This window comes from Lipotes vexillifer, unplaced genomic scaffold, assembly GCF_000442215.2.
Source record: "Lipotes vexillifer unplaced genomic scaffold, Lipotes_vexillifer_v1.1 scaffold433, whole genome shotgun sequence".
In the NCBI taxonomy this organism is placed as follows: Eukaryota; Metazoa; Chordata; class Mammalia; order Artiodactyla; family Lipotidae; genus Lipotes; species Lipotes vexillifer.
In genome coordinates this window covers 430634-441212 of record NW_006774285.1, presented here as the reverse complement: position 1 = coordinate 441212, position 10579 = coordinate 430634, and the positions used below count along the sequence as shown (strand labels likewise).

General features: G+C 42.4%; 1 protein-coding gene across 1 annotated transcript in view; it reads left to right on the top strand.

Annotated features, from left to right (window-relative positions):
- TEX14 (testis expressed 14, intercellular bridge forming factor) overlaps window positions 1-9340 on the top strand; it is an 86474-nt gene extending 77134 nt beyond the window's left edge. The window contains exons 26-31 of the mRNA XM_007449091.1: window positions 788-865; window positions 1954-2053; window positions 5184-5276; window positions 7152-7261; window positions 8471-8522; window positions 9304-9340. Coding sequence (XP_007449153.1) covers window positions 788-865; window positions 1954-2053; window positions 5184-5276; window positions 7152-7261; window positions 8471-8522; window positions 9304-9340 — 470 coding nt within the window. The remainder of the gene's footprint in view (window positions 1-787; window positions 866-1953; window positions 2054-5183; window positions 5277-7151; window positions 7262-8470; window positions 8523-9303) is intronic.
- The last annotated feature ends 1239 nt before the right edge of the window (window positions 9341-10579 follow it).

Here is a 10579-nt window from a genome sequence, read left to right as displayed (position 1 = left end):
GATTTGGACTACTCTGAATTTACCAACTTTTTGAGAGAGTATATAAAGTAGAGATGAAGAGCATAAGCCTTAGAGCCAGACTGCCTGAATTCAAATTCCAGTTACACCTCTTAGTATCTGTGTGATTCTAGGCAAGTTCCTTAGCCTTCCTTTTTTTTCAAAAATTATTTATCTTGGCTGCCCTGGGTCTTCATTGTGGCACGCGGGATCTTTGCTGCGGCATGCATGCAGGATCTAGTTTACTGACCAGGGATTGAACCCAGGCCCCCTGCATTGGGAGCGTGGAGTCTTACCCACTGGACCACCAGCCAGGGAAGTCCCTCCTTAACCTTTCTTTACCTTAATTTCCTCATCTGTTAAACAGGAATAACAGTAATGTGATCAATCTCATAGGGTGTTGTGAAGGTTAATTGTGAATATTAATCTTGAGTTAATGTATGCAAATTAGAAATAGTACCTGCCACTTAGAGCTCTGCAAGTGTTACCTATCATCATCATTATTTTTACTTTTATTTTTAGTGTTATATGGGATTGGATGCCTAAGGCAGTGGTTCTCAAACTTCATCAGGCATCAGAAGCACCTGGAGGGCTTGCTACACCATCCCCACCCCCCGAGTTTCTGATTCAGTAAGTCTGAGATGTGGCCTGAGAATTTGCATACCTAACAAGTTCTCAGGTTATACTGAGGCTGCTGGTCTGAGGAGTACTGTTTGAGAACCACTGCCCTAGAGGATAATGTGACATGCAAAAGAAGAAATAGGTTGCTTTCTGCTCTATGTTGTGACAGAGCACCTGAAGCGGCAGCAGGCCTCATGCACAGTGTTGGATGAGAACACAGCAAGTCATCTGGGCATCGCTGCAAGTGGTAAGCCAAATCCCCAGTTCTTTTTCATCAGATTTTGCTGTAACTGTCCTTGGAAGCACAGTGGTACATTTGGGTGAGTGTGGACCTTGAGTTCAGGCACACTCCACCTCAATCCTGACTCCACTACTTACTTTGGTATGACAGACTGTTTAATGTCTCTGAGCTTCAGTTATTCTCATCTGTAAAATGAGAATGATAACTCCTACCTAATGATGTTCATGCATAGTGCCTGGTACGTTGTAAGATACTTAACAAATGTTAGTCTCCTTCCCTTCATAGGACTGCTGGCAGGATGAAATGAGATAGCATATGTAAAATGCCTGGCATACATTAAAGGGCACTACCCTTCCCCACCCAAATTCCTTCCCTGGCTCCAATCTGGAAACATCTAACAAGTGGGAAGAGGGTGGCCCCCCAGAATAAATCTGTACAATTTGTTTTCAGGGACTCTTGCCTCCTCTTTTATGTGCCATTTCTTTCCTCTGTCTCTCTCGAGCCTTGGCACAGGCAAGGCTTCCTGCCGTTTCACCCGGCAAAGAGCTCCCCAGACCTCAGAAGCAGCTGCTGTGGATACAGGCGCCCTGCAGATTGCCACCTGGCCCCCTGCTCTTCTGGGAAGAGGGGAACTCGTGCATTGCAGACTTCAGGGTCCACTGATTAGCCTTAATTTTTTGCCCTCCATTTTTTTTTTTTTGGCTGCGTTGGGTCTCCGTTGCTGCACACGGGCTTCCTCTAGTAGCGGCGAGCGGGGGGCTACTCTTCATTGTGATGTGTGGGCTTCTCACTGCGGTGGCTTCTCTTGTTGCAGAGCACAGGCTCTAGGCGCACGGGCTTTAGTAGTTGCGGCGCGTGGGCTCAGTAGTTGTGGCTTGCGGGCTTTAGACCACAGGCTCAGTAGTTGTGGCGCACAGGTCTAGTTGCTCCGCGGCATGTGGGATCTTCCCGGACCAGGGATTGAACCCATGTGCCCTGCATTGACAGGCAGATTCTTAACCACTGTGCCACCAGGGAAATCCTGCACTCCATTTTAAGGCAGGTTTTCTCAAAATTTTTTTTGTTCTAAAGTTAAGTCTTTCAACTGTTTTTAGATCAAAGGCATTTAGAAGAACAAGAAACTAACAGTAATAAAGAAGACAGCAGTATGCTTTGGACCAAAGAAACTCAGGATCTAGAAGAGGATACAGAGAGGTAACAGAAAAAGCTGGACTTTTTTTTTTTAAAGTGTTTGAAAAAACTATAGTGTTAGTTTATATTAGTTTTTCTTCTGATACTGACAAATAAGGAAATAATGATTTTTTGTCATACTATCCTTATAGCCCCTATTCCTAAAAGGTTCTTTTTGTTTTTTTTAAAAGTCCTTAATTGTTATAAAATACATATAACACAAAATTTTTAAGTGTACAGTTCAGTAGTGCTACGTATATTCACATTGTTGTGCAACTGATCTCCAGAACTTTCTCATCTTGCAAAACTGAAACTCTGTACCCATTAAACAACAACTCCCCATTTCCCCCTCCCCTCAGTCCCCCGCAACCACAGTTCTACTCTCTGTTTCTCTGAGTTTCACTATTCTTTTTTTTTTTTTTACATCTTTATTGGAGTACAATTGCTTTACAACGGTGTGTTAGTTTCTGCTGTATAACAAAGTGTATCAGCTATACGTATACATATATCACCATATCCCCTCCCTCTTGCATCTCCCTCCGGTGTTTGTTGTTTTGTCACTGGCTTATTTCACTCAGCATAATGTCTTCAGGGTTCATCCACGTAGCATGCATCAGAATTTCCTTTCTTCTTAAGGCTGAATTCCATTGTGTGTGTGTGTATCACATTTTGTTTATCCATTCATCTGTTAGTGGACACTGGGTTGCTTCCACCTTTTGACTCCTGTAATGCTGCTCTGGGTGTGAGTGCGCAAATAGCTCTTCAACACACCCTGCTTTCATTTCTTTTGGATATATACCCAGAAGTGGTATTGCTGGATCATATGGTAAATCTATTTTTATTTTTTTGAGGAAATGCCATCCTGTTTTCCACAGCAGCTGCACCATTTTACATTCCCACAAACAGTGCATAAGGGTTCCACTTTCTCCAGATCCTTGCCAATACTTGTTATTTTCTGTTTTGTTTTTTTTTTGGCTGTGCCAAGCGGCATGTGGGATCTTAGTTCCCCGACAAGGGATTGAACCCGCGCCCCCTGCAGTGGAAGCGCCGAGTTTTAACCACTGGACCATCAGGGCGGTGGTGTTTCTGTGTGTTTGATAGTAGCATCCTAATAGGTGCGAGGTGATATCTCATTGTGGTTTTGATTTGCATTTCCCTAATGATTAGCGATGTTGGGCATCTTTTCATATGCAGAAGGCCATTTATATATCTTCTTTGGAGAAATATCCTAGTCCTTTGCCCACTTTTTAATAGGATTATTTATTTTTTTCTTGTAAAGTTGTTGTTTGTTGTTTTGTTTTTACTTCATTTTGTGAGGGAAACATCGGTTTCAGTTTCTTTCAAAACATTTTAAAGAGAATTTTTAGATCTTTCTAGCCAAATAAGAGAAGATGGAGGCAATCATCCAGACAATTCAGTCTGAAAACACTAGTTTGCCTCAAGAAACCCAATTCCATTCTTGACTTGGAGCTCTCCTTTGACCTGTGTTGTAAGGTAAACCACTTCAGATCACCTCCTTTGCCTCCTAACATTTCTTGCTTTGTCCGAACTGTCATTCAGGGCCAGGACTGGAGGGAGGTGAGTGCAACACACTCCTTGGGCACAAAATTGAAGGAGGCACCAAAAAACTCAGAAGTCAAGAAAAGTACAATTTTGATGCCATATTTTTAAAAATCAATACTAATGCAAAAAAAATCCACGATGAACAAAATATTTATGTTTTAAAGAAAGAGAGGCTATGAATCTACACTTACACCACTTGCCTCATCCTCATCCTGGACCAGCAAATCCTTGGGGAAGCCCTGCAGAATACTTTCAGCTGCAACGTTAGAAAACCCCACCATCGTGTTTAAATGAGTTTGTCTCACATGACATGAAGCCCAGAGGTTGGCAGGGCATGGCTGGTGTAGCAGCTCAATGATGCTACCGGGGACTTAGGCTCTTTTGAGCTTTCTGCTCTACCAGACATAGCATGTTGGCCTTTGTTTTCAGGCTTGTCAACTCCTGGACAAGGTGGCTGCTATCCATACTCCAGGCAGAAATAAGAGGGTGGGGCAAAGGAATAGTCTAGCCAACTTTATGTCTTTTTATCTGGAAAGCAAAAGCTTTCCTAGAAGCCCTTCTCAGCAGATGCCTACTTATATCTCCTTGGCCAGATGTGACACATGGCCACCCTTGGTTGCCAGGGAGACTGGAAATTGAGTTTTTAGCTTTCAGCTGCTATAGAAGAGGAAGGTAAGGGCGGACAGTGTTCCGAATAACTTTTGGGAAGTGAATCCAGTTTCTGTCACGCTCTTCAAGGGCTAAACTGTTCTCCACAAGGAAGGAAAAGGGAGAGACCTGGACAGGAAGTGAGGAGACCAGAGCCCTGGGACCTGAGAGCAAGTGGGGAGAGGTCTTTTTGTGTGTGGGGGGTGAGACAGAGAAGACGAAGAGGCAAAGGGGGAGGAAGGTAAACTTTTAAAAGTTTTATAAACCTTTTGTCTATAATGTATGATGTAACTCCATTCATTCCATCTCCCCAAAGCACCTTCGGTAAATATCTAGCCATTATTTAAGGCAAAAGAAGAGTAGCTCGAGAAGGCCAAATTACATTTGGTTATACACATATAAAGTGCTTTGCACATTATCAAAAGTTAGCTACTATTATCATGGTCTCTTCCTTTTTCAAAAGGGCTGGCTATGCTAGACACAGGTAGATGCCCACAGATGCTCAGTCATCTCAGTCCTTGGCACCAAGCCAGAGTGGAAGATATTTTTTCAGGTGGTTGGGACTTTTCAGGCCTTCTGAAAACACATTCTCTGCATCCAGTAGCCTCAGAGGCAGTTCTTAATCTGAAAAACTTGTGGGAATGAGTGTGCATTTCTAGCCTCAGGTGGAAATTGATGTAATGACCTAGAATTGAGACAGAGTCTAATATCACACTTCGGGCTTTTTTGTCAAGAGGCTAAAGGAGGGTTCTGGTGCACACTTAAATCGGATCTAAGTGACCACTACAACTCCAGGTACAGTCTCACCGAGCTCTCATTTTCTCATGTGTATAGTGAAAGCAGGAGTTTGAAGGTCCTTTCCCGCTCTAGAGTGCTATGCCTCCTTGTCAAGGGAGAAGGGGAATGATTGCTGTCTCAATTCTCTTCACTTGCCCTTGCACAGAGCTCACTCTACGCTTGATGAGGACCTGGAAAGATGGCTGCAGACACCTGAGGACAGCACGGAGCTACAGGGTCTCCCCAAGTGCTCGGCAAGGTTATTGTTCTCCATCAGGGGATCATTTTTTTTCTTTTTCAGGAAGGGGGACTAGATTTTAGTTCAGTTTTTTGAAAAAGATAGATTTTAGTTTTTTAGGAAGTACATGGACTCCTTGGAGAAAGAATGTTTGGTGATGGCATCTCTTCCTCCAGCCACCCACAGTGCTCAAGATACTGACTAGCAGACTGATATTAGTATAGAGACAGGCCTCTAAGATTGCTGTGTCTAGGCCCTGTCACCTTCACCATTTTCATCGGTCGTTCGAATTAAATCAGAAAAGGCATGCTTATCAAATTTTTAGATAACACAAATCTAAGGATAAATGCTAATGTGATGGGCAGATAGACTGTGGCTTCAAAATGGTCTTGACAGGTGGAAATGTTAGATTTCTCTGAAAGATAAAAGTGAGCATTTAGATCCAAAAGTATAGAATGTGAGAGATCTGACCTAATGGAGAATTTTTTGATCGGAAGCTCCTACTCACCTGTAATTTCATTGAAGATGGGAAGTATGTCTTATTTTTATATGCCCAGCATTTAGCATGCATTTTGAGATGTGGTAAGAATTCAAGAAATTCCCCTTGAAGAAGACATGGACAGTGACTCCATGAGACCTCAGCTTGATGCAGTTGCTGAAAAGGTCAGTGCAGCACTGTTGCTGAACAGACAGAAATGTACAGTCCAGGTCAAGGTGATGTCTTAGGCTAGCTAGAGGACTCCTAGAACTCATGTGGGGCTCCTTTGGGGTGTCACATTTTAACAGTCAACAAATGGAAGAGGGTGGCCCCAGAACAGCTAGAAGTCTGGAAACCTTGTCATGTGAGAACAGCTGAAGGAGCTGGGAAGGCTCAGGCTGAGAAGAGCAAATGGAGTAGAGAATTTGATAGCTGCCCCCAAATACCTGAAATATTGTAAAGTGAAGAGAGTCAGCTTACTCTCTTCTGCCCCAAAGGACAGAGCCACTGACTAGAAACTGCAGAGTAAGAGATTTTTATTCAGTAAAGCACAAGCTTTCTAATGGCCACAGCGATCTGATAGAGAAACAGCTGCCTCTACACTAACTTTAACAGCAGCTCCTCCCACCCAAGCATAGGCTGCATGACTCTCTGGTCCAGGGCATTTGGACGGAGGTAATAGATAACCTCCTCCAACTTTAGAGCCTGTGATTCTATTAGTGATGAGAGGTTAGGAGGAAAAAAAATCCTTTTCACCCTAGCTGGCTTTATTTTCTCTCTCACTTTGCATATTTTATTTTGAATATCCACCAGATGAAAACAGAAGAAAAATCACTAAACCATGTCAGTTTGATTCATCCATCATTTGTTGAGCACTGTCAGTGAGCTGAGCACTGTGCTAGGGGCTAGAGATGCAGAGGGATAGGATGTCTCTGCCCTTAAGGAGCTTGTAGTTGAGTGGGGAGTTGGTTTCTGCTTACTGGTTTGATAAATGTGGTCTTCAATTGTTAGATACTGCAGTTAGATATTGAGAGTTTTAGGAAATGAAGATAAGGTAATAAAAATACATGTGGTTTTAAAAAGGACACCAATTACAACATAAGTGAAATGCTTTTTTCCTTTGGGACAATACAGCCTAGTGGTTGAGAGCAGAGTCTGTCAGACTTCCCGGGTTCATCCCAGCTGTAGGACTTACTGGGCATTAATTTAACTTCTTTGTGCCTCAGTTTTCTCATCACTTAACTACCTTATATAGTTGTGATGAGAATTAAATGAGTTAATATACATTACAGCACTTGAACTGTTCCACAGGGAACACACAGTTAGCTCTAGTTATTATTATATTTCCTTGGGAGTGCAGTCCTGTTCCCCTGGCCACTGTGCATGTGGTTTAATGACCAAAATCATTGTCATTGAAGGGAGACAAATACCAAAGATCAAGAAGTTGGTGAAAAGAAGAGAAAAGGGGAAGAAAACATCACGCCAGAGAGAAGGAAATCAGAGAGCTTTTTAGGGACTTCTGAAGAAGGTATGAGTTGGATGTTCATTTACGATGTAGCCTGGAGTCCTTGGGCTTCCATGAGCATCAAAGTTATTTAGAAATGTTTCCTAGGTGCTAGACATAATCCTCCTACACTTTTCCCCTGTAGTTCAGCCCAGGTTTTCTGTTAAATGCCAATTATGTCTTTATCACAAAACAGTAACAACAGCCAATTCTATTTCTAAAGCAAGCCTTCAGCCAGGCTCATATTGTCTGGAAAGATGTTTTCCTTCTAATGTGTCTTCAAAAGATAAGAAATCATAAATTGTGGAATTTAAGTGGAGTCTACAAGTAATGTGAAAAGTACAAACCTTAATTTCAAAACTGTTTTGATAGAGCTTTAAGGCGCCATTCACAAATGATGCCCTCCTATATTTAAGTTCCTCCTACTCAGGAAGTTAGCATCATTAACTCTTTCAGATCATCTCGTATCCCTTTTATCCCTTCCCCAGTCCATTCTCATTCTTCTCCTTTTTCTGCCTTGCTTTGTGCCCCAGGATGCTGACCCTTGTGAACTGAATCTGCTGGGCTTCCTGTTGGCCAATGGGAGACCCCAGCAGAAGATCAGATAATTGGGATATTACTTGCCTTACTGCCTACCTCAGCACCTCATCTCTGTGTGGAAGTGATGTCCCTTAACAAGCACAGCTTCTATAGTGCAGTCCATCCTTCCCAGTTCTAGCTCTCACTGGGTTCCAGTAACTGTTCTGCCCCACCTCTCCCCCCCTCCCCAACCCCAGTCTCTTCAGACTTAGGGGTGATAATGGCTTCCCACTGCTGCTAGTTGCTGGATGCTTTGCCATACCTTGTTTGCTCCCTTAATTCTGACAACACCTCTGTAAGTAGTCACTTCATTAAAGGGCCTGGGGGTGCATTCTGTTTTCTCCAGGACCCTGACTGGCACAAGGCCCAGAGTGTGTGAGCGTTCAGCTAGTATTGAATTCACCGAGAACATAATGCAGGGACTTTGTGAAATTAGCATCATTTATGTCCATTGCTATGACAGGGAGCTGCAGGATGTTAGGAGTGGAAGCCCAGTATCTGTGTTTTTAGAAAGATTCTATCTCTGTAGAAGAAAACAACTGATGGAGAGAAAACAGTCCACCCTAAACTAGAGAGAGTACTAATGTGACTTCTGAATGCTCTCACCCTTTGACCCAGAAAGTAATCAAGTTGTTTTTTCTTCCTCCTATCAAGAGGAACTAAAACCCTGTTTTTGGAAGCGACTGGGTTGGTCCGAACCATCCAGGTAATGAGATGTCAGATGTTTGTAAGTCAAAGTCCACTGTTTATAGACAACCTGAATAGACTTAAACATGTACCAGTATCTAAATAAACATTAATGACAAAGACTTGAATTCAGAGTTACTCAGTTTTAAAAATGCTAATGTTTATAGTTAATTAAAATACAAGGGTAAATTAATGCCAACTTGGATTACATAATTGGTAGACAGCACAAGAAGGGTTTTTTTTTTTTTTTTTGGCTGTCTTGGGTCTTTGTTGCTGCACGTGGGCTTTCTCTAGTTGCAGCGAGCGGGGGCCTACTCTTCATTGCGGTGAGTGGGCTCATTGTGGTGGCTTCTCTTGTTGAGGAGCACGGGCTCTAGGCACGCGGGCTTCAGTAGTTGCAGCACGCGGGCTCAGTAGTTACAGCACACAGGCCCTAGAGTGCGTGGGCTTCAGTAGTTGTGGCACGCAGGCTCAGTGGTTGTGGCGCATGGACTTAATTGCTCCGCGGCATGTGGGATCTTCCCAGACCAGGGATCGAACCCGTGTTCCCTGCATTGGCAGGCGGATTCTTAACCACGGCGCCACAAGGGAGGTCCCACAAGAACGGTTTTAGATGGAGGGAGTACGGAAGATGCTGCTCTTGAAATGCTTTACATTTCCACGATACACTAGCTTATCATAATCTCGCTTGATTATAAAGATCAAAGTTTCTTTCCTTTGAATTCAGTTGAATAAAAAGAGGCTGTTGTCTGTGTCTTTAAGAAACATCACACCAACTCGAAACTCCCTTTTTTGTTCAGGATAATCGTGCTGGATCAGAGTGACTTGTCAGACTGACCGGAAGTGGACCATAGATGGACTCCTGGCCTGTGTTTGAGTATCTTGCTCATGAGCTCCCTTCTTCCCTCGTCTGCTTCAGTCACCATTAGGGCAGTGGTTCCATTGCTCACACTTTGTTTAGCCGCCACAATAGACAGAACGACTTGTTTGTTTGCAGCACATTTAGCCATTTGTTTTCAGTCAGATTTCTGAAAAGTAAACGGTAGTTTTGATTGTAAAGCTTTCTCATTGTGTCCAGAATGGTTTTTTTTATATAAATTTTCAAACACTTCAACTCCTGTTATATAATAAAATGTTTCCTTTTAATACCAGTTAGGTTTCAGCTGTAAGATATATTTCTGTGTTTTAGTTGTTGGGAGAGGACCTGCCACCCAAAGAAGTTTTGAATTCTGTTATAAAGTTTGACAAGTAAATAGCTACTGCTGCCACCCATCGTACAAACTGGCACCAGTCATCCATGTTTTATTACAGAAATATTGCCCTCCTCTTCACCGGGATTGCCATATTCCCGTTCCAGCTACAATTGACTTACGTGATAAAAGTGTAGGTAGGAATAAAAGCCCAAAATATTTTGAACTCTTTAAGGTGAACAAACATCATCTCTGTGTATTTCAGTTTGCACCTCACATCCTTAGTGTCTTAGAAGAATGAAACTATGGTAAGAAAGATCACAATATTTTCTCTAATTTAGCCTCTTGTGCGGTGCTAGCCAGCTAACATTTTATCTGTAAGTAGTAGGTCTTTTGTTTGTGAAAACCGGATAGTTCCTATTGTGAACGGTCATATTCATACAGTTCTTAGCTCCCCAAAATTTTACGCTGCACAAATAAAACAGGAAGGTACAAGTTTATTTGACCATTTTAAAGCAAGGAAATGGTGGCTTGCCATTGTAACCAGAGGAGACCCATGACAAATTACTTTACAAATAATACGAAACTTTGAGGGATACAGAGACTTAGTAACATGCAGTGCTTCCTCTCAAAAAACTTTATATGGTGAGACAGAGCCAACATACATAAAGATGTAAGATCTAATAGCAGACGTATCATGATAAATGGTAAGATATGAAATTACAGTATTATCTATTGGTATTCATAAAGGCAACAAGGCTATAGACTCGCACTGATGTGGTTTGTAATCCTTTGTCTGCAGAGTAGACGCTTCTGCCTGGCCAGTGACTATGTAATATTGGCCAATGTTAACAATAATAATGTTGATAGATATTGTTTATTGGTT